This window comes from Carassius carassius, chromosome 36, assembly GCF_963082965.1.
Source record: "Carassius carassius chromosome 36, fCarCar2.1, whole genome shotgun sequence".
Taxonomy (NCBI): Eukaryota; Metazoa; Chordata; class Actinopteri; order Cypriniformes; family Cyprinidae; genus Carassius; species Carassius carassius.
In genome coordinates this window covers 6,729,595-6,755,036 of record NC_081790.1, presented here as the reverse complement: position 1 = coordinate 6,755,036, position 25,442 = coordinate 6,729,595, and the positions used below count along the sequence as shown (strand labels likewise).

General features: G+C 33.1%; 2 protein-coding genes across 2 annotated transcripts; one reads left to right on the top strand and one right to left on the bottom strand.

Annotated features, from left to right (window-relative positions):
• The first annotated feature begins 229 nt into the window (after positions 1-229).
• On the top strand, positions 230-10,967 carry dnajc21 (DnaJ heat shock protein family (Hsp40) member C21). Its single transcript, XM_059526016.1, has 12 exons — positions 230-634; positions 825-918; positions 3,592-3,715; positions 4,105-4,233; positions 5,178-5,482; positions 6,629-6,798; positions 7,201-7,294; positions 8,472-8,630; positions 8,928-8,976; positions 9,067-9,230; positions 9,349-9,427; positions 10,346-10,967. The coding sequence occupies exons 1-12, from the start codon at positions 538-540 to the stop codon at positions 10,502-10,504; spliced, it is 1,623 nt and encodes a 540-aa protein (XP_059381999.1). The 5' UTR covers positions 230-537; the 3' UTR covers positions 10,505-10,967.
• A 646-nt stretch (positions 10,968-11,613) lies between these two features.
• Positions 11,614-24,988, bottom strand: agxt2 (alanine--glyoxylate aminotransferase 2). Its single transcript, XM_059526017.1, has 14 exons — positions 24,856-24,988; positions 24,034-24,122; positions 23,750-23,940; positions 23,415-23,538; positions 22,190-22,284; positions 21,978-22,071; positions 21,499-21,592; positions 20,703-20,803; positions 18,291-18,383; positions 17,730-17,862; positions 16,063-16,151; positions 15,423-15,572; positions 13,799-13,897; positions 11,614-12,565 (listed from the first exon to the last, which is right to left on the bottom strand). The coding sequence occupies exons 1-14, from the start codon at positions 24,953-24,955 to the stop codon at positions 12,464-12,466; spliced, it is 1,554 nt and encodes a 517-aa protein (XP_059382000.1). The 5' UTR covers positions 24,956-24,988; the 3' UTR covers positions 11,614-12,463.
• Positions 24,989-25,442: the final 454 nt, after the last annotated feature.

The window sequence follows — 25,442 nt, the reverse complement described above, 5'->3', positions numbered from 1 at the left end:
TAAATAAAAACATATTAGATGCGAGCTAGGAAAGATGGAATACATTCCGAAATATTATTTTATTCTAAAAAAGTTATTTTAATCGTTATTATATTTTAATGCACACACAAATTAAATATCATATAAGTAAATATTATAATATATATATATATTTTACAATTTGTATCTATTTTATATAGAAGTGCATACTCGTAAGCTACAACTCTCAGCCAATAGCAGCAGCGCGTTTCATGTGTTACATCATATTCACGCGCCGCGGCTACACACGCGCGACACCGGCTTCGTGCGATCCGTCTATCGAGTGAAAATTAAACTGTTAAAGAATTCGACCAAAAAACCCGATTATTTGATTAATTATTGTCTTGTATGTATTATATTTAGTGAAGTTTTCGGTTAGCGCTGTTGTAGTTTTAGTTTTGTGATCCACGTGGGCTCATTGACGACATTTCGTGTGTAATGTTACTGTAGTTAATGACAGTTGATTTGAAAACACAGCCTTTTCAGTGTTTGTAGGATCTCAATCAAGCCTAGACCAGGATGAAGTGTCACTATGAGGTGTTGGGCGTTAAAAGAGACGCATCGGACGACGACCTGAAAAAGGCTTATAGGAAATTAGCCTTGAAATGGCATCCTGGTATTTGATTTCATCTGATCTCTTTGATAATTCATAGAGGTTATTGTCCCGTATTAATAAATAAGGCTGTTGATAAAAGCATGTTTACTAACAATTACTGAGATGATCTGTCGGTTGCTGTTGATTATAGGACTAACATTAGTTTAACGATGTATAATGCAGTTCATATTTTTATTCATTTTGATTTTAGATAAGAACTTGGATAACGCCGACGAGGCTGCAGAGGAGTTTAAACTTATCCAGGCTGCGTATGAGGTCCTGAGTGATCCACAGGAGAGAGCCTGGTAAGATCTCCGATGAACAACAACTACGTTCACCGTACCTGGAAATATATCTAGCTTAGTTCATAATGAATGAGATTCCACTTCAGGCTTTATTTAAGTTACCTGCCCTGTGTGAACATGCTTAAAAATTATGGTTTCTTTCCAAAAATGAATATTGTATTCACCACTGTGATGTTGCAAACCTATATTTTCTTCCACAACATGATCGATTTTTTAGCAAAACATGTAAACCATTGTTATTGATGTAGCCTAAAAGTGGATAGTGATTTTTCATGCCAAGCTTTATATTGAAGACATGTGGGCTATACTCAGTATTTTATGATAGTTTTATGAAACAAACCAAAATTTAAGTTATTCAATGTTCTCAAATCTCATTCACATCTTCAAAGAACCTTTATAGTATCAAAACTTAACATTACAAAAATGAACATTAAAAGAACAATAATAATAATTCTGTTTCTTGCCCTCCAGAATCATGATCCAGAATACAAATTGGTTTATTATAGCACAATTATATTGTCTGGGACTGAGAAATTGCAAGGCATGTTTGTAGTAATTAAACATAAGTAAATAAAAAAATAACAAAATATTGTGAATTATGAAATTTGAAATGAATTCTGAAATGAATATTAAATTCTGGAATGTTTTTCATGTATATTTTGGTGTGGAATGCATAGTATAGGTTTTAATTATGAGAACTCCTTACATGATCATCAGGTGTCATTTTTGGTCATTTAGGAATCCTAAAATTCCATTAAAAAAAAAGTTTGCAGATATTCAGTTCTATGAAAATCAACCTCATGGCTTTAGGTTGGTGCTGGTTAAATGAGTACTTCACCATTTTTCGCATGGTCACGTCATTCCAAACTGATATTGCAGTTATTTTTTCCATGTAAAGAAGAAGGTGAATTGAGCTATTTCCCATATGGTGGTATGAATACCTTTGTGATGTTTTTTTTTGGAGTGTGACAGAAGTGGCCTCTGTTGTTGAGCTTCTTCAAAATTCTTCTTTTGTGTTCAGTGGAAAAACAGCATATGGGCTTGGAATGACAGAGATGTATTGAATGTCGTTGATGCAAAATCTACTGGCTTACATGTTCTAGCTGTGTAACAAAAATGAGGATTTGCCAAAACGTATGAATAGGCTGTATGAATAGACTTGTATTAGTACTGGATGCATCAGGAATGGGTTGAAAATTGAAAACAAAGCAGTAATACTAATATGAATAATAATAATAATATTATATTTCAAAGTGTATACTTTGCAGTGAATGTCATTGCAGTTAAAGTAAATGTATAGCAATTTTTGTCTATATAAATCCCAGCTTTTGTTGCAAATAAACAATTATTTCTGTTGTAATCCGCTTTTATAAAATATTATTAAAAGAAAATGTTTTCTAGCACTTTTTTTTGAGTGGGGGGGGGTAATTTATGTATTGTTTTAAAAAAAAAAATACCAGTAATACTACTCAGTATTCGGCATTTTTTTAAATATAGTGCTAATATAAAAATACAATGTTCTTTTTTTTTCTCAAAATTTTATTTTATTTATTTAAATATGAGTTTTCAACATTTTAAAACCTAAAATCAGCAAACTTTTACTTTTTGTGGGGTTTTAAAAGTCCTTATTTAGAAATGAAACAAACCGGAACCTAAAATTTGGAGAAATCATGGAAATTCTTTGGATAAACTTGTATACTTTAACGAAATATATACATTTTGTGTATATATATGTATGTGTGTGTGTGTGAGATCCTGGAGAACAAAACCAGTCTTAAGTCTCTGGGGTATATTTGTAGCAATAGCCAAAAATACATTGTATGGGTCAAAATTATAGATTTTTCTTTTATGCCACAATTAATTTGGATATTAAGTAAAGATCATGTTCCATGAAGATATTTTGTAAATTTTCTACTGTAAATATATTAAAACGTATACTTTTTTATTAATAATATGCATTGCTAAGAGCTTAATTTGGACAACTTTAAAGGCGATTTTCTCAATATTTAGATTTTTTTTTTGAACCCTCAGATTCCAGATTTTCAAATAAGAGAAGCTTATTTATTCAGCTTTCAGATTATGAATAAATCTCATTTTTGAAAAATGTACCCTTATGACTGTTTTTTTGGTCCAGGGTCACATATTACTACTTTTTATTAAATATAAAATGCAAAATCTACTGGCTTACATGTTCTAGCTGTGTAACAAAAATGAGGATTTGCCAAAACGTATGAATAGGCTGTATGAATAGACTTGTATTAGTACTGGATGCATCAGGAATGGGTTGAAAATTGAAAACAAAGCAGTAATACTAATATGAATAATAATAATAATATTATATTTCAAAGTGTATACTTTGCAGTGAATGTCATTGCAGTTAAAGTAAATGTATAGCAATTTTTGTCTATATAAATCCCAGCTTTTGTTGCAAATAAACAATTATTTCTGTTGTAATCCGCTTTTATAAAATATTATTAAAAGAAAATGTTTTCTAGCACTTTTTTTTGAGTGGGGGGGGGGGGGGGGTAATTTATGTATTGTTTTAAAAAAAAAAATACCAGTAATACTACTCAGTATTCGGCATTTTTTTAATACTAAAATGACTATCACAGCCTTTGATATAATTCCGTTAATATTTCTTTCTTTCAATATGGCTGTTACTTTTGTCTTAAGGTATGATAACCACCGAGAGGCGCTGCTGAAAGGGGGTGTCAGTGGAGAGTACCAGGATGACAGCACCGATCTCTTGCAGTTCTTCACTGTCACCTGCTACTCAGGTTACGGAGATGATGAAAAGGTGAATATTTCAAATTCATGTTCTTGTTTTTCATCTGTGTTCCCTTTGAAATGTGTGAAATATTTCAGAAAGATGTCTTTTACCATTGCATTTGATCTGTTTTCAACAACAAAAAAAGGGCATATTGAGACTACTGCTTTCCATATGTAGCTGAAATTGAACTAAATGAGAGTTTTTCTGTATATTTTTGATGTATTATGTATTATTTTACATAGCTATATCTATTGATCTGTTTATAATGCATAGCTCAGATGTCTGCTATACCCTTCTGTACAGCTGGAGGGCAGTAGAAGTTTGTTGAAAAGGCTTTCAGTTTGGAAAGATTCAGACAGTTTGTTGTGGAAATGCATGTATTCTGTGTTTTAATAGCGCAAACTGTTTTTCTGTAGGGCTTTTACGCTGTATACAGGAATGTGTTTGAGACTATCGTAAAGGAAGAGATGGAGCACAGCAAAAATGAGGAAGAGGAGGAGGACGTGTTTCCCTCATTTGGAGACTCTCAGAGTGACTATGACACTGTATGTAGACACTGGCACATACAGTAGTTTTCCAAAAAAATATTCAAGTACAACTGTTGTCGATATTGAAAAAAAAAAAACCCTGTGTCACTGAAGACTGGAGTAATGGCTGCTTAAAATTCATATTATTCTTTTACTGTCATTTTCATCAAATAGATTGAGCTTTGGTCAGACTTAAAAATATAAATAAAAATACAAATATAGATAGATAGATAAATAGATCTTACAGACCCCTGTCCTGAACTGTTCTTTTTAGTGAAACAGAATCATTAAATTCCCTAGAAAATGAAACAGATCTTTAGACAGAATAAATGTATGGACTTTAAGAGCTGGTTGATGAACCAAAAAAAAAATCAAACTGTATTTATCAATTTGTTACTTTGTTACTGATGATAGGAGAGCATGCATTGTGTTTGTTAAAGAGATATGTATTTATACCATGCAGATGAAAGACTTGAGTGTTAAAACATGGCATCAGTGTTCTAGTGCATTTTAGAGCTTCCAGCCGAATGAGACCGTGGGTAATTAGCTTGTTAGATTAATGGAACTAAAAGTATTCCATCTATGAATACACTACATGTAGCAAGATGGCACGCTTTCATTTCTGGAAACATTTTTCAGATTGTTAGCTGGAAGGTTCAAGGGATCCAGCATCTCATTTAGCTGCCGAGACCACTAGTTCATCCCACTCCAATTATGTCTGAAGGATCTTAAATGATCTTAACCGTTTCCCATTCTGGTGTGGCTTGTACTTGCACTTTACCTAATGGATGTTTTGGAGTGTTTGCAAGAAGCAGATGAACAGAGGATGAATGTATAAGCCTCCTAAAATTTTGGTAAAGGGAAGAAGCATCTAAGAAGCCTACACATAAAATCTAGTTGGATTTACATTTGTCTTTGCATTTATCTGTGCTTTCCCTAAATTATGTTTATTTGTCTCTTAGGTGGTGCATTTATTCTATGGCTACTGGCAGAGCTTCTGTACACGCAAAAACTTTGCATGGAAAGAGGAGTATGACACGCGACAAGCCTCCAACCGCTGGGAGAAGAGAGCCATGGAGAAAGAGAACAAGAAAACCAGGGACAAGGCCAGGAAAGAGCACAGCGAGCTGGTGCGCCAACTAGTGGCCTTCGTTCGAAAACGCGACAAGCGCGTTCAGGCTCATAAGAAGCTGGTGGAAGAGCAGAACGCAGAGAAGGCCAAAAAAGTTGAAGAACTGAGGAGAAAACAGAAGCTCCACCAGGCAAAGTGAGTAAGATTGGCCCATTTTATAGAACTGGGTGATATATATATTTTAATCATGCAACAGTTAAAATGTGATGTTTTAGATTTTTATATATAGAAAGAGTATTATATTTAAATAGAAACCTGGAAATCTCACAGAGTTTTAAAAATGTAAATATATCAAATAAATAAATATAATCATAATATATAAATGATAAATCATAATAAGTAATTAATAGAAGTCATAGATAAAAATAATATAATTCCATTTTAAATAGGTTATTTAAAAAAAAAACATAAATAAATATTATGTAACAAAAAAAAGAGCATTAAATAAAAATACAATTTTGTAGAATGCCTAAAATATAGTGCTAATATAAAAATACAATGTTCATTTTTTTTTTTCTCAAAATTTTATTTTATTTATTTATTTAAATATGAGTTTTCAACATTTTAAAACCTAAAATCAGCAAACTTTTACTTTTTGTGGGGTTTTAAAAGTCCTTATTTAGAAATGAAACAAACCGGAACCTAAAATTTGGAGAAATCATGGAAATTCTTTGGATAAACTTGTATACTTTAACGAAATATATACATTTTGTGTATATATATGTATGTGTGTGTGTGTGTGAGATCCTGGAGAACAAAACCAGTCTTAAGTCTCTGGGGTATATTTGTAGCAATAGCCAAAAATACATTGTATGGGTCAAAATTATAGATTTTTCTTTTATGCCACAATTAATTTGGATATTAAGTAAAGATCATGTTCCATGAAGATATTTTGTAAATTTTCTACTGTAAATATATTAAAACGTATACTTTTTTATTAATAATATGCATTGCTAAGAGCTTAATTTGGACAACTTTAAAGGCGATTTTCTCAATATTTAGATTTTTTTTTTGAACCCTCAGATTCCAGATTTTCAAATAAGAGAAGCTTATTTATTCAGCTTTCAGATTATGAATAAATCTCATTTTTGAAAAATGTACCCTTATGACTGTTTTTTTGGTCCAGGGTCACATATTACTACTTTTTATTAAATATAAAAAATGCGATTCTATTATTTAGTTAATGTGTTTTAATGATGTATTAAATGCATGTAAATCTAGTTCATATTAAATACATAAATATTGTTAAATATCTAATAAATGTTGATTGTATGCCGTTAGACTGGCAGAGAACTATAAGGAACAGAGTTGGGCCGCCATGTCAGAGCTGGAGAAAGAACTTCAGCAGATGGAAGCACAGTACGGTCAAGAGTTCGGTGATGCATCAGAGAGTGAAGAGGACGAGGATGAGGTGGAAAATGGGCAGGAGAGAGCAAATGTGGACAGGGGAGGTGAGTTTGATGTCACATACACATATACTTGAGTGGATTCTGGGTAGAGGAGGTCAGAGGTTCAGTGCACATTAAATGATTTGAGACTGAAAAATGTTCAGAAGATATTGCAAGCAGTTTTTAAGCATAGCATGTCACAAAAGGAATTATGTTGAAGTAGTTTTGTTATTTTTAGATCTATACGGTGACATTCAGATATTTTACGTGTGACATCAGTGTACAAACACTTGTTGAGGTCACTATAGAATATAGAGGACGAGTCAAAGCAATCATCTGTGATTCATACGTAAATGCAGTGACTCACAGTGCGTCACCAAGTCCTGAAAAATTGCTCAATTAGACTGTAAACATTTGTGAGTAATGGACTGCACACATATCTCACCGCTGTATGACTTTTGTCAGATGTGGTGCAGGCAGATGGTGCCACGGAAATGAATGACTATTATGATGACTTGTACTGCCCTGCCTGTGACAAATCTTTCAAATCCGATAAAGCGTGAGTGAATGGAGCGCCCACATACACCGCACTGACACGTTCCATGCCCACCCTCCATCACTTCACAAAGAAATATTTCATTTCCCTTTTTTGATTTCACATTTTTAGGTCATTGAAATTTTTTTTAATTATATAGCACTTCAGTTCTGATCCCGAGTTGCTTTTTATTTCTAAAGTATATATACAGTATTTAAACTACTGTTTTACAGTTTGGGGTCAGGGTTTTTAAAGGACCACCAATGCTGCATTATTTTAAAATAAAAAATGTAAAAACAGTAATATTGCGAAATAATAATATTATAATTTCAAAGAACTTTTTGATTTTAATACATTTTAATATGTAATTTATTCTTGTGAGGTAAACCTGAATTTTCATCATCATTACTCCAGTCCTCTTTGTCACATAGTTCGATCCTTCAGAAATCATACTTATATGCTGATTTGCTGCTCAAGAAACCTTTCTATGGATAAAAAATAAGTATTTTTTTTAATCTCATAATTCTTTATCATAATTGCGAGTTTACATTGCATAATACAAACGTGCAAAAACTGTGCAGAACTGCAAGATAAAAAAAGTCAGAATTTTTTTTTTTAACTTTATTTCTCAGAATCTTAATTTTTTTTTTACTTTATATCTCAGAATTACGAGTTTTTATCATGCAATACTTACTTTGTAACTCACAACTTTGAGTTTATATCACGCAGTTTTGAGAAAAAAGTCAGAATTATGAGACAAACTCACAATTTCAGGAAAAAAGTCTGAATTGTGAGATAAAAAGTTGCAATTACATGTAAAAAAAATTCTTCCAGTGGCAGAAATAGGCTTTCATACTTTTCACGTTTGAAAACAGTGATACAATTTTTCTGTATTATTTGATGAATAGGAAGTTCAGAAGAATAAAATAATAAAAAAAATATTTTGTAACCAGTTTGTGATCAGTTTATGCATTCTTGCTAAATAAAACTATTAATTTCTTCCAAAAAACTATTTTTACTAACTAAATTTAAAATCTTGCTGACCCAAACTTTTGAACAGTAGTACTATATGATCTAATAAGCTTAAAATAATGTAGATGTTTAAATGTTTAAACAAAAATGCATGTTTTCACACTAGATGACTTGAATGTCATTACATGTATTTAATGCAGCAGTATAATATTTTTTTCTCACACATCAGTATGAAAAACCATGAGAAGTCTAAGAAACACAGAGAGATGGTGGCATTGCTACGGCAACAGCTGGAGGAGGAAGACAAATCGCTGAGTCACAACTCTGCTGAGAGAGAGGAGGAAGAGGAGGATGATGATGATGAACTCAATGACACACCAAGACAAAAGTAAAACACCTGTCAGCACTTGCCATGTCCTCATTGATTGGATTTTTTTTGCTCTGCAAATTTTACAGTATTTGACAATACATCATGTTTAAAATGTTTAGTGTGAACATTATTAAAATATGATTGTAAAATGAATAATATAAACATAAATATAAGATGACAATGTCAGTGCTTAAAAATATTTCAAACATTTTAATTATTTAAAATGATTGAACTTTGCAAGTTTTCATATCGGATAAGAGCATCTAGAGGCATTGTTGGCTAATCCAGATCAACGATTGGATCTTCTGATTACAGATTATCTAAAAGGCAGAAGAAGAAAAAACGGCAGCAGAAAAATGTAAATGTAAGTAAATGAAATCTAACCTCCAAACCCTTAATGTATTTTAAATTTAAATTGATCTAAATTAGATTTCCTAATGGGGTTGTTGTGTAGAATCTTCCAGAAGATCCGGAGATTGACAGCACAGTCCCACAGTCCACAGAAGAGCGTCCCGCAACTGCCCCTGACTCGGGGAACAACGAGGACGCCCCTCTCCCCTCTGAGGACCCAGATGAGAAATTAAAACCAGAGGAACGTGAACCCACAAACCAGAAAAGGTATCTCTTAAATGCTTTTTTTTAACAATCCACTGTTTTGAACCTCTTGTAAAGTGTTTAACCTCTTGCATTGTGGTTGGTATGAACCGTGATGAACTTTTAATGTCACCTTTTACAGCTCTGCCAAGACAAAAGGGAAGAAAGGTGGAAAAGACTCTAAGAACAGCAAACCAAACGGTGTGGAAGTTGCACAAGAGGTGTGTACTGTACCTTTGTTAGCATGTGAGCAAACAGCCTCTCCTTTATGATGTTACAGCTCTTTTATAATCCTCATCCAGACATAAACAACTTCATGACTTAATAATGTCATTTCCTGTAATGGCTACAATTGAGTAATATGCGCTATATAACAGCTTTATTCATTCTAATTGGTGTAATGAAGTAGTTTACACATTATATATTGAAATAAACATGTAAACTGTCGTAGTATAATTGAAAATCCAGACTGTTGATTTTAAGGCATTGTGCATTCATTTTTAGTAATTACATAATTTGGAGTAGGGCTGTATGATTAATCAAATTATATTTGAAATTGCAATATGGCTCAATATGATAAAAAAAAAACATGATTTAATGTAAAATAATTGTAATATATTCTATTTTCTATTATTTTTTTATTTTACAGTTAAATATTATAATAGTAATGTTTCCTGTTGTAGAAATGTTTATATTTAATATAATTATAATAGTAATAATTTTAAGCCCTATTGATATAAAATTCAAAAACAGTGCAATCCTACAAGCTGTTTTTTTAATAAATGTAAAATGTATAAATGTAAAATGAATTATATATATTTTTTTAATATTCTTATTTTTTTTACAGTGAACTATTATAATAGTAATGTTTTGTTTTATATTTTTTTATATATATTATTGTTTTTAAGCCATATTAATATAAAACAAAAAAATACAAATCATGCAATCCTACAAAGAAGCACAACAGAAAAGTTTACTTTTAAAATAATATTTTATTGTGTAATACTATTACTACTACTACTACTTATTATTTTTGCAATTAAATTCTTTTCAAATAACTTCAGAGTCAGTTTTCGCTGTGGTAGTGAAGTAGTGAAGTTTAATGAAACTTTGTTTTTTTTTTGGTCTACTCTTTATAGAAGGAAGTCATCCTGCGCTGTGTGACCTGTCAGTATGAATTCGCCACCAGGAACAAACTTTTCGATCACCTGAAGACCACGGGCCATGCCACCGCTCTCTCCTCCAGTAACACTGCCCAAACGTGCAAGAAAAAGAAGGATGCCAGGAAGAACAGATAACCAAGAGGCAGACTGAAAACTGTCCCTCTGAATGTACATTTGTCCAAGAAAACAAAACCTCTGCTGTTTTTTTCTTTTACAGTGCAGTTTGGCAACCATCAGCAAGCGTGTGTATTTCTGTCCCCAGAATAATGAATTTGTGCCCCATGGGCTGACATTAACTTTTGTAACGCGCCATATGCCAAAAGATTTCACTAGAACTGCCATTTATTCCCACCATCATTGAGGTGTAATCTGGTGCCTCAGCTCTTCTGTAGGCAAATGAGACTTGGATATTTTTGTAGGCAGTGCATGTTTCGTTTTGTTTTTAGGAGATTAAAAGCAATGAACTTGCTACTAAAGATGGCACATTTTATGTCAGGTTTAGATGCATTTTCATAGTCACCATTCCAGACTGGTGACCTGCAAAAGACTACGTGAGGAATAAACTTCAGTGGATGTTTTGAACTTGCTTTTGACAATATTTCAGAGAGCTTTCAATTGATTGGAAATGTTTTGGAACATGGAACAGTTCATTAGGAGAAATGCGCTATGAACCGCAAAATTTCATAACAGTGTTATTTTTAGTAAGAAGACCGATGGGTTTAGGATTGTGAAAAGGGTAAAAGCTAAACATTGAAATATTTTTATTGCACCATGTGTAATGGGTCAGCTGCGGTGTAAAAAGGCTTAGTGTTATGCAACACAATATCATGGGATTTCCAGGAAAAGATCTTTAAAAGAACCAGGAAAAACATTAGATGCTTATTTAATATACAGTTGCTTTCTTTAAAGGACAAAAATATCCATAGCTTCACATGATGTTTTTAAGGATCAACAGATTTATTTATTATAAAAGTGACCTTGCTTGACTTAATCATATAGACTATGAGTGTCATTTGAACTGGGTCCGGTTTGAATTTAATCCCTCTCAAACACATTTATGTATTTATAAAATTGCCATTTTACTGTTAATGCAGTCCTGCTGTTGAAATGCATTTAAAAAGCTACAAATGTAAATTCTACAAATGTGCTTTAGTCTTTATTTAGCATCACAAGAAACAATATTAGTTCTATTTTTCAGCACTAAACACAATTACCAAGTTAAAACAAAAGTTTGAAACGGATTCTTTGTTTCCTGCACACGGGAATCAGTCAAGTTTTATTTTTAATGTATAAAATCAATGGATGTAGCTGTAATTGTAAAACAACACAAACCTGTAATGGCAAGTATATCATGCTGTATTGTTATTGTAGATACTAAAATAATTTTCTACCAACTAATACTTTTTGACTTTACTGGTTCTTGGATTAGTATACTTGAATACATGACAGTAACATGACTAGCATAATTTATGTTTTTCTACAACACTTCTTTTAATTAAAGTGTTTGATAAGTCAGTCTCCTAAATGATTTGAGAGTAAAACTGGACCCAGTAAAAGATCTGGTCTTATATGGTCTGCTAGGCCTCGGAGACAAAGCTCAAGTGCTTCTGAATACCTTGTGAAGGTGCTAGGTTTCTGAAGTATACTGTACTCAAGTGAAGTGAAAAGTGAATCAGGAGGAGGCTCAATAAGAAGAACTCTTGACATATCGCTCTCATACATTAAGCAATGTATGAGTTTTTAGATGAACTGCCCCGACCTGTTATGTAATGTATAAATGTTAACACTTTAGTATAGGTACCAATTCTCAATATCAACTAGTTGCTTATTAGCATGCCTAATTAACATATTGCGGTTTATTAGTGCTTATAAAGCACATATTTTACATGACCATATTCTATATCCCTAATCTCGATACCTAAACTTAACAACCTCATTACTAACTATTAATAAGCAGCAACTTAGGAGTTATTGTGGCAAAAGTCATAGTTAATGGTTTGTTAATGGTGAGAATTGGACCTTAAAATAAAGAGTGACCGTATAATTCTCCAGATGAAATATGAGTCAGTGTGCCTTCATCATGTTCTGCATGTCTTATCTTCTCAGCATATAGTTTTGCATTGCCTGGTTGAACACAGCGAGGAAGAAGTCTGCGTCGTCTTTAGTTATGCACATAGGAGGCTTGATCCTGAAAGTCTGGAAAAGAACAGGTGAGATAGGGAAAAAAACATTTGAGGAAAATAGATTTGAAAATGAGCTTAAATATAAATGTACAATAACTAAATGTACAAAAAGTATTGAGACACCCCTTTCTTTTGAACATAAAAAAGCACTTTCAAAATTGTGGCAACAAAGAAACAATGTATTAAAAAATTATTTTTGCATCTCTGTTGCAACAGTTTTGGGAGTGTCTAAAATGACTTTATCCATATGTACAAGTCATTGGTGTTTGGTGATGAGTTTTTGGCTGCATTTAAAGTCACAGCAGAGGTGTTCAGCTGGGATTAGGACTTCCACACTGACTGAATCAATCATTACTTTCTGTACCTTGCTTTATATACAAATAGGCATTTTCAAGTTAGAATAAAAAAAGGGTCCTGTCCAAACTGTTCTATTAAATAAGAAGCACACAGTTCCCTAGAATATCATTATATGCTTAAACATCAGGATTTGTACTCATGGAAATTACTACAGTAGTCAAACCCATCTGGTACAATTCTGCACAATACTGCATTTTATTTTACTAAAATATAACAAAAAAAGTTAATCAAAATTAGTTTTTATATTTTTTTCAAATAGATTAAAAATGTATTTTATAAATATGCAATTTGTTTATATATATATATATATATATATATATATATATATATATATATATATATATATATATATATATATATATATGTATGTATATATGATTATGATCTTTTTTAATACATTTTAAACCAATATGAATTTAATGTATAAATCTAAAATGTTAATGTTAACAAAGTATTTTTTTTTTTTTTTTAGGTTCTTATAATATATATATATATATATATTTTTTTTATTAATTATACATTTAGAATATATTTTACTGTAGTATTTTTTATGTAATGTAGTATATTACACTTGAATATGAATTTAAGTTTTAAAGTATATTCTGTACAGTTTTATATTATACACATCTAATTGTAAATGTTAAAATACATTATTAAAAAAAAAAAAAAGGAACTGTTCCTTTAAGTGTACATTCAGTGCTTACTATGACTATTTCCATAAGTTCAGACAAGCAGGATTCCTGAGGCATTGAGCGTCCATGTCACTACAAGACTATATTGAATCCCTGAAATACCTTTTCCATTGCACAACATCCCCACACCCCATGCATTCATATTCCACCTTTGCAAGAATCGCTTTACATGTGGCCTCTCAGATTCCCTCGCCTACCTGTCCATACAGCCCCCCTTTTCCAATCAGTACGCCCATGTCTTTAGTGTCCTCAAAGATCTCAGCCATGTCCTCAGGAGGGAGCGGGTCCCTGCTGGCCTACACATGGGTTTGAGAGAGACGGTCAGGTGGTTTTAGGAGAACAATTTCAGGTATGCTATGGAAGAAACAAGCTTTGATTGAAAAATCAGGGGTTTTCAGTTCAGCCGAACTTATCCACACAGTGAAATGTGACTGAAGTGTGGTTTGTGTGTCATTTTTCCAGAAACATCCTCGAAGAGTTTCCAGTATAAACAGCCACAAGTAAGTGAGGTTCAGCGGGTGTTTTTATCTCAGGCGGAGAGTGGAGTGTTCTGGGAATGTTTGAACATGGTGTCTCATTGCTCTCTGCTCTAGTTAATGACTAACAAGTCTTCTAGCTCATTTCCTGTGAGGAATATGGCATGCACTTAACAACAAACACTCTGAATCATTAACTAGTCCATCTGGAGCTAAAGTAACTCCTACTGGTGACTCCTCTCATACCTCAAGGTCAAGAAACGATGATTGCTCTGCAAATAAAGTTTAATGAAGTGGATGCACAATCACAAAGCTTGAGGATTTTCGCAATGATTTCTGAACTGTGCAAAAGCCTGAAGTGTCACTGGACTTACTTTTCACAAAACAAGATGTTTTGAAGTGCATCTTTTAATGTTAAAATACTTTTATGCCTAAAATACTATTGGTTTTCCTGAAATTGAGCTTTTTCCAGAAGAAAAGCTGCTATTTTCCTATATTGGAAAGATATAAGCAAGGTTACTGCATCTGAAGAGAAGCAGTTTCCATCATTAAAGCTCTGCGCAGACAAACACGTGCACCGCCAGATGTCTTTGTGTATTCAAGGCATTAGTTTAGGTGGATTGAAATGTTGTTACTCAAGAGTTACACAATCCTTCAGCTGACAACTGAGGACAATTTGTTGCTTTTGTAATGTGGAAAGATTGAACTTAAGGATTCTTACTGACATTTTGCAAAAAAAATAGTTTAGTTTCTATAGCAAATATAATATTTATAGACTCATTTCAGTCAATGTTATTTAAGACATTTATTTGTCTTATCAAGATATGAATAAATGGTTTGTATTCTCACAAATAATTAATCCAAATCATGTTCAGCAGGTCATTATTTCTGGAATGCGATGTTTTTTTAGTTTATTTTTTTTTGCTCACAATTTAAAAAAGTCTGATTTGATAGATTTAAAACAAAATATTGCAAGATATAAACTCGCAATTGCAAAAAGAAAAAAAAAAAAAAGTCGTAATTTCTATTTTCATGGAAAAACAGAATTGAGAATAAATAAATTAAAAATTAAAGAATTGCTCAGAATTGCTAGAAAAAATTCTAAAATTTGAGATTATTTGCAATTACCGTTTCTATTTTGTAGTGGAAACAAAAAAATAAAATTGTGAGATGCAAACTCAGTTTAGAGAAAAAAATTACCTTTTTATTTTTTTTTACCTGTGACAAAAACAGGCTTCCATAGATCCTTAAAACACATATTTGTTGTGTTGGCTAAAAATATAAATAGTATAATATGAATGAAAGCTACATGCATTTAATGTATTTTATTGTTTGCTGCTTTCACCTTGTCTTTGACCATTTCCACCCCGATTTGAAGACCTTTTCCTCTCACGTCACCGATGATCTCGTACTTGTCCCTGAGCTTGGCCAATTCGGTCAGCAGGTACGTCCCCACTTCAGCACTATTCTCTTGCATCTTGTCCTCTTTTATGGTCTTGAGAGCAATATACAGCATTCAGTTTCAAGTATTATTTCAAATACTATTTATAAACCATTGATATTTTGTTTTGTTTTAGTTATATTTTTTACTGTTATTTAGATTCTTATACTAGTTTATAATTTGAGATAACACTCACCAACATTTTATATATTCACAATTGTTCATACCAGATATTCTTTGTATTTAATGTACCACTGATCTCTTTATTTTAACTACATTGTATGCTATTTTATACTATTATTTAGATATTTTTACTAGTTTATCATGTATTATCTCACAGTAACATTTTATTTACTACTGCTGGCATCAGATATTTTATGTATATTTTTGTACAATTTTATTATCTCACAAACATATAATTTATTTTTATTGTTTATTTTTCTACTATATAAAATGTATCACACTCAAAATGACAATTTATGCATTCACTATTGCTTATACTAAAGTAACTGCACAACTGACAAGTAAAATGATCTGTACTTACATCTAACACTGATGAGGCGACTGCACAGGCTAATGGGTTTCCTCCAAATGTGTTGAAATGAACTCCTTTCCCAAATGACCTGGCAATCTCTGCAAAATACACAACTCACATGATATCATATCAGTGCAATCAATGTGCGTGCAACCCACTCACAAGGTGTTTTCCAGTGTGGTTTTATTTATTTGGCACAACTTTAGGCATTAGGTCCACTCATATTCTCTGGTTTTACACTTTCTACACTAAATTTTTGGCCTAATGAACTGGCAGATTACATACCCATTTCAAATCTTCTGTTTATGACTAACATTTTAGAAAAAGTTGTGTCCAAGGCTGCATCTCATTGCTAATTTTACTTCATCTTAGTGCTGCGTTCGACACCATAGATTATGACATACTCATAGATAAATTACAAGACTATACAGGTATTCAAGTGCAGGGTTTAAGATGGTTTAGATCCTACCTGTCTGATCGCTAACACTTTGTTTATTTACATGCTGAGTCATCTCAATTATCACCAGTAAAGTATGGAGTGCCACAACGATCTGTCCTACATCCTCTGCTATTTTCAATATAAATGTTGCCCCTTGGTAATATTATTAGAAAATATGGGATTAGTTTCCACTGTTATGCTGATAATACTCAACTATATATTAAATTAAATTAAAATTAAATTTAATTTATGCATTTAGCAGACACTTTTATCCAAAGCGACTTACAGTAGATTCAGGCTATCAATTTTTACCTATCATGTGTTCCCGGGGAATCGAACCCCCAACTTTGTGCTTGATAGCGCAGTACTCTACCAATTGAGCCACACACACATATATATATATATATATATATGTTACATATATAACATATCTCAACAAGACTAATTATTTTTAAAAATTGGAATAAACAATCATTTTCTCCTATTAAATTAGGATAAGAAAGAGATCAAAAAACAGCACACAGGATCTTTTCAATTACAATTTGCAACTAGATGGCTGTACTGTTACTTCCTCTACGGTCATAAATCTAGGTGTTATATTAGACAGCAACCTATCTTTTGAATATCATATTACCCATTTTACAATACAGCATTCTTCCATCTTAGAAACATTGCCAAGCTACGAAACATGTTACCTGTTTCTGATAAAGAAAAGCTACTTCATGCATTCATGACCTCTAGACTGGACTATTGTAATGGACTGCTAGGTGGTTGTCCTGCATTAACAGAGCACCAGAGCTTTTCATTATGGAACACTAGTACTCAAGCAGAGCTTTTCAAAATCACAAAGCACTGATGTGAACACAACAGTAAGCCTATTAAAAGCAACATGAGAGAGATGTAATTTAGAATTAGTGGTTTATTTTGTTCTATGAATATTGCATTTAAGTGCAATGCTGAAACTTGGATTCAAGCTCACCACTGGGTTCAGAGTGCTGATTAATTCCACTTCCTGTTTGACCATTGTCTTCCTACACAATCCCTCATAACACTTTGAAGAGTAACCCTCTGTGTGTGTACCTTATTTAAAACACCTCCAGGTTTAAATGCAGTTAATTTAATCTATGAACGCACACTTGTAGAAACTGAAGAAATATTACAAAGCAACAGACAGCTTGAATAAGCAAGTCACACAAAAAGTTAATATGAATTTGCTGGAATTTCACTTTAGTCTCACCTGCTGTGGTGACTACAGCCCCCATCGGGAAACCATTCGCTATGCCCTTTGCCATGGTAACCATGTCTGGAATGACATCATGTCCTTGGAAACCCCAAAAGTGGCTCCCTGTGCGGCCAAAACCAGTCTGGACCTAAAAGAACCAAAATTACCAACAAATTTGCAATAAATAATAACATTATTAAGTAATCAAGCAAGCATTTGTATATTACAAAGCCTTAAAACAAATAAACAAACAAACCAAAACAAAAATTGTGTAAAAAAAATTTTAAACTGATAATTTTCTGTATCTCAGTTTTTAAAATATCTTTGTTAAACCATTAGCTGACTAAAAATAAAGTAAAAAAAAAAAATGAAATTTTACACAGAAATTATAACTGTACACTTTGAAACCCCCCCATTTACTTGCAATTGGGGCGGGGTTAAGCACAGGTGTTTCTGTGTACTAGAGTGATAAACACTCTATTTGTTGTTGAAAATTTGGAACTGTCTGAAGCACCAAACCTGTGTTTTTGGCTTCACTGATGTACAGAATGGGATTTACAAGCAAACTATTCAGACCTCATCTGCTATACAGATTCCTCCTTTCTCTCGAACAAGCTGGTAGGTGTCTTTAAGGTAGTTTTTTGGAAACTGAACAGCCCCACCAACACCCTGTAGAAAGATAAAAATGATAATCAGGATTTAACTTGCCACATGTTAATATTTGAAAGCAATGAGTTAGTGTTTGTGGAATTTTATATCAGAGTTTGATAGACAGTGCCTTGTGAAAGTTTTTAATTTATCATTTAATTCATCATTCATTAATTCATCAAATCATGTTTTGTTATTTCGCAGCCTTATGTTGAACTGCTTTGAATTAGTTTTTTTCCACATCAATCTACACGCCATACACCATTATGACAACGCAAATAACAGGTTTTTAGCATCTTTGCAAACTTATGCAATGGAATAATTTGTTTTTATCTTTTATAAGTATTCATACCCTTATCTGGGACAGTTGAAATTTAGCTCAGGAGAATTCATTTTGCTTGTAAATGTCACCACACTTTGAGTAGCATTAACCTATGGAAAATTGAATTGAATGGGTATGATTTAGAAAGGCACATCTTAATAAAAGATCTAACAGCTGAAAATGCATATTAAAGCAAAGTCCTAAGGCAAAAAAAAAAAAAAAACCTGCATGTAGAGCTAAGAGACATGATTGCATCAAACCACAAATCTGGGGAAGAGTTCAGGGAAAAAATCTGCTGCACTGAAGGTTCACGGAAGCATGTAGCCTTCATTATGCATAATAGAAGATTTTAGGAACATCAAGGACTCTTCCTAGAGCTGGCCTCCTGGCAAAACTGAGCAAATGATGGAGAATGGCTTTGGTTAGAGTGGTGACCAAGAAGCTGATAGTCACTCTACCTGAGCTTCATGATCATATGTGGAGATAGGAGACAAACATCACTGCAACACTTCACCAATCGGTACTTTATGCCCTTGTGGCCAGACTAAATCCTTTCCTCAGTGTAGACGCATGAAAACACACTTGGAATTTGCAAAAAGGCACCTAAAGGATTCTCAGACTCTGAGAAACAAGATTCTCTGGTCTGATTAACCTCAATTCTAAGCATCATGTTTGAAGGAAACCAGGCACTGCTCATCACCTGCAGAGTACCATCCCAAAAGTAAAGTGTGGTGATAGCAGCCTCATGCTGGGGGGCTGTTTTTCAGTGGCAGGGACTGAGAGACACATCAGAGTAGAAGAAAAGCTCAATGCACTTAAATATAGATATTGCCTTAATGAAAACCAGTCTAGAGCATTCAGAACCTCAGACTGGGGATAAAGTTTACCTTCCAACAATACAATGACCCTAAGCACACAGCAAGAGTGGTTTATAGACAACTCTGTGAATGTCGTTGAGTGACCAAGCCAGAGCCTGGGCTTGAACCCAAACAAAAATTTCTGGAGAAACCTATAAATGTGTGTCTGCCCCCATCCAACCTGACAGGGCTTGAGAGGTGAACGGGTGAGGTGAAGAATGGCAGATAATTGCCAAAGGCTGGTGTGCAAGGCTTGTCACATCATACCCCAAAATACTTGAGGCTGTAAATGTGCTTCAGCTAAGAACTGAGTTAAGGGTTTGAATACTTGCAATGTACTTCTTTCTTTCTTTTTTTTATTTATAAATGTACAAAGTTGTGACAGTTCTGTTTTTGTCTTTGTCATTATGGTGTATGGAGTGTAGATTGATGTGGGGAAAAAAGTAATTTAAAGCAGTTTAACATAAGGCTGCAACATAATAAAATGTGAAAAAATGAAGGGGTTTGAATACTTCCGCAAGGCACTATACACACACACAAATATTATATATATACATATAACTATACATATACATATATAGTAAACATTAAATGCAATCTCCCATTAACTGGATTATGTTGGAATATACAATATACTGTAGAACAATGTACTGACATTCTGATGTGGAATTGGAAGTTATTTTCATTGATGTCCTTTTAGTAACTTATGACATCTTTTAGCAATGTTCTGGGTAATGGCTTAGAATTTGTTTGTCAGTGTTTGTTTCTATGACAACTGAAATGCCCTACACTCCTAGAAATATAAGTTCCAAAATGGGGTTTTCACAGTGATGCCATATAAAAGCCATTATAGGATCCCCAAATAACCTTTCAATGAATTTTTTTTTTAAAATAGCCAATTTTCTTTGTATGAAGAAAATTTTAATCAATGGAAAATTTCTTCATGGAACCTTACAAAAATAGCTTTTATTTGTAAAAGTATATGGTGAACAATGCCGATCACTGTCGGACCCACTTTTGCGACAAAATACGGTTTGAAGCATCTTAACTACAGCAGAGTCCTGATCTTTTAGGGCACTCAGTTCATATTTTCATAGCATTTATGTTTAATCTAATTACATTCATACTTGAGTTTCAATGTCAGGTGTGGTATAATCAAACCTGGATGGGTTCTGCAAAGAAAGCAGCGATACGATTGGGAACGGTTGTTGCGAACATCTCTTTGAGCTCTCTCATATACATGTCATTGGCCTGACAGTGACCTGAAAACAGAAAGAAACAGACTGATCTGTAATACCTACAATTTGTGCTAACAAGTAGATTTTTATATTTTTGGAAGAAAATCCAAGTGGTCTGTGTTTGTGCAAAACTTATGGGTGACTGCTGAGATGTTAGAAGTGGTTTTCCATGTTTCTAGGATGTTCCCAGTAATGCTGCTCTACAAGAATCACTAATTATAGTGCAGAGTTAACAGGTTCTGATCATGTATTGTGTGGTTCTTTTTTAATATAGTTGCTGCTGTAAATATTTGACCTGATGAGACAATCATACCTTGTACTTTAAACACATTGTGCTGAGCTATTTTACAGGGAATAATTGATTATATGTGTTTAATAAAAAAAGAAAAAGGAAAAGAAACAATGGTACAGGTAGGCAAGGCAATTGTTTAGGTCTATGCCACCATGCATTTACACTATTCATATACAACTGGTAATCATACACAGCTTTACAGTAACATGCACAAAAGGAAAGAGCAAACACCTACATTTAATCCACAGACTTAGTTTCATTCATTTTGTAATTTCCAATTAAATTTTTTTTATTAAAACATACACATTTTTCCATTTGTTTAATATTTTTAACCTTTGAAATTTCAAAAGGTTTGGGTTGGGCTGTAAAGTTTATAATAGAAGTCTATGATATGCCCTCATTAAGCTTTGATAGTATGTGTGTGTACCTGGGGAGCAGCTGCATTCTCGGATGGTTTGAACTGGGGAGTCTCTACAGTGGCTTCCTCCCCAGAGACCCCTGAACACATCCGGACACATGGTCTACGATGAACACAATCCACATAGGAACAAAAATGACAAATAATGTATCAAAGCTTTGCTAAATAGATCCCACAACTCAAATGCATACAGTTATAAGACATGCTTTTCAAATATGAAAACACACTGTATTTCCAATGTAACATGCAAAATCTGATAAAAATACTTTTTTTTTTTTGTGGGACAGGCCTTGTCTTACATATAAAGTTCAAGGTTGTTATTCAAGCTCATGAGGTCTGACAGTAATTGTATTTTGCATTAAACAACAATACAAACATAGGTTATGATGTTTCCTATTCTAATGTGATTTGTAGACTTGACCCCGAGGGATATTACATTACAAAGCAGGTAGCTGACAGAAGGAGAAATGTGTGGGTGTGAGACGTACATTATGGCAGCCCATTGAAGAAGGGACAGGATATTTGTAAGATACATTGGACGTCAGGCCTGTCGCTTGTGGACTGCCACCATGATACGAACCCCTGAGCACACAGATGATATAATGACTATCTATTGGTGTACAGGGATGCTTGATCTTTCAGCTTTCCCAAGAATTCGCCATCTTCCAATTGTTCAAAAATTGACAAAAAGGTCAATCACCTCAGTGTGATGACATCAAAGTTTCCTGTATAAAGCCGGGCCATTAGTACTGCAAGGTCATTAGCCTCAGAGCCACTGTTTGTAAAATAGACAACCTAGAAAAGAAGACCATCATGATATTAATGCTACACCACAAAAGGCTATGTGCACAGTATAAAACATAAAAATTACCACTTGTTTGGGGTTGGTAATTTTTATTTTCTTCCACGTTTTTTAAAGAAGTCTCTTGTGCAGCATTTATTTGATCTAAAATACAGCAAAACCATAATATTGTATTGTACAATTTAAAATGTTGGTTTTTTATTTTAATATATTAATGTTATATTTAAAAATTAATTTTATTCCTGTGATGACAAAGCTGAATTTTCAGCATCATAATTCCAGTCTTCAGTGCCAAATGATCCTTCAGAAATCCTTCTAATATTCTGATTTATTATCAATGTTGGAAACATTTGTGCTGCTTGTTTTATTCTTATTTTTTGGAAATTGATACTTTTTACTAAAATCTTTTATGAATAAAAAGTTCAAAAGAAAATAATTTGTTTAAAATGAAAATCTTTTCTAACAACATGAGTCTTTACTATCACTTTTTATCCATTTCAACCGTGCTGAATAAAAGTATTAATTACTTTCATAAAATGAAAGAAAAAAATTATGATATAAATTAATAAATTAATTAAATTAATTATGAATAAATGCTGTTTTTTATTTATTTATTTTATACTCATAAAAGAATCCTGAAAAAAGTATCACAGATTCCAAAAAACATGAAGCAGCACAACTGCTTCTAATGATGCTGAAAATTCAGCTTTGCGTCACAGGAGTGAATTACATTTTAAAGTATATTAAAATAGAAACTGTTGCTTTAAATTGCAATAATATTTCACAAAATAAGTTTTTTTAAAAGTTTTGATCAAATGAATAAAGCTTTGATGAGCACAATAAACTTCAATAAAAAAATAAAATAAAATCCCAAAATTTTTAACGGTCATGTATACGTATAGAAATAATTTGGAAAATATTGAATTCATAATAATTTTATTTTTTGTTACTTCTATATCAGTCTCTAAATTTTTTGACAGTCTAATGAATTCCAACATTAGAAAGGACAATGAAATATAATTAGGTCAGATTCTGTATGATTACTTCTTATGATTAGGATTTTAATTATGATTTTATTTTTAAAAACACTTTCAGCGATGGTAGTGGCTCCATCATACAGTACCTTCAGCGGGTCTGGCAAAAGAGAGGCCAGTTTCTCTGCGTACTCTTGGATTTGTGGATACACATAGATGGCTGTCGTGTGCCATAGACGCCTCAGTTGTTTCTCGGCCGTCTCGGTCACTTTCCTGCAACCATATTCCAACTTCTAATTAGATTTTTGAAATAATTCAATCTTGTAAAAAAAAAACAAGCAGCCCATGTAAGAGCTCTGGGCAATACAAGTCCATAAGCATTAGTCTTATTACAGCTTAGTCATTTATTGCAGTTCAAGCTAACTGTAATGCATACATTTACATAATAAACAAAAATGCTGCATGGCAACAAACTGAACCTTACGGGTTACAATGTCCTACACTAACAGTGGCGACCCCCGCAAACAAGTCCAGATAGCGTCTTCCATCCACATCCCACAGCCACTGCATGTAACCCTGGTTTATGAAGACTGGGTTCTTGTAGTATGTTACCTTCATAGTCATAGGGTTGCAGTTGTTTTTCCTTATGTCTAGTAAACGGTCTTTAGACATGCCCTAAAGGAAGAAAATCATTTGTGCTTAAAAATTATTTGATTTCTCTCTGATTATTATCATTATTATGAATGCCCTCAGATATAAACCTCTTACCTGATACGGCTCAGGTTTAAAGTCACATGGGGGAATCTGGGGCAGCACAGGTGTTGGGTGTTTCATGGCTGATTTTTGGCAAAGCACACCTGAGCAGAGGTACATTCAGTGCTTAGTAATCCATGGGTCACAATATTTCCTGCCAGCTCATATGCAAAGAGGATATTTTTATCTTTTAAGCTGCAGGAAAGCCCTGCCCTGAGATCTGCTAACCTCCCAGTAGTAACCTTGCATGCACTGGCACAGAAGATTTACAGTGCTGATATAGCCTAGGATAGGCATAATGAATCCATCCATCCATCATTATCATATTATTTGTATAGTATTAAGTAGTATGAGTATATTGTATATTATTTTTTATAATTTTTTAAATATTTAACGACAGACAGACAGATAGATAGATACTGATATGTATATTATATCTATCCATCTCTCTTTCTATCTATCTATCTATCTATCTATCTATCTATCTATCTGTCTGTCTGTCTGTCTGTCTGTCTGTCTAGATAAACAGACAGACAGACAGACAGATAGATAGATAGATAGATAGATAGATAGATAGATAGAATTGTTATAATATTGACAGGGCAGTCATTCGTCATTAAATACCGAAGTGTTGTCATGGTCATGTCCAAACACAAACTTATTTAGATTGTTGTTATGATGACAGGGCCGTTATGTGTTCGTGATTCGATGCTCAGGAATCCGGACTATAGATTCGTTCGAGACGAAATACGCAAGCGCAATTCATGTAACGTTACTATATTAAAAACTTGACATATTCCGGTCACTTTAAATGTGAGACAAACATTGCATTCTTACCGCAACCTTTGTGGAATTTCACACACGCATCCACTGAATTCCACGGGTCCGTTTTCCCGAACATAGACGGACCGTGCAGCCGAGAACAAACTTTATGCATTGCTGATATTTTTAAGACAAATACTTCTGCGGCAAATCCAAAAATTAAAGTGTAGAAAGCAGTGAATTCTACCCCAAAAGTGTTCGGGGAGGGGCCAGTTCAGCCAATGATATGTGGGGTTAAAGTCTGTCCTGAGGCCTTTAACTGAAGAGATGTGCTCCACAGAGAGCTGAGCTATTCATTTGGGTTTTATTCACATTTATATAAATGACTGGATTGCTCACTTATAGATCAGTGGTATTATCTTATGTTTCATGTAATATGGCTAAAAGTATATGAAATCCAGTTTGTTTAATTCATCAGGTTGCGAACATGATGAATGAATAAATTTAAATGTTCAGAATATAATATATACTGTAGTGTAAAACAACAGCAACAATAATAAAAATAATAAAATCAATAATAACAACCAACATGTTTTTGTTTTATCAATAGGAAAACTTTATGCCTTCATAATTTTCCCCGATTAAATTTTTTTATATGTAAT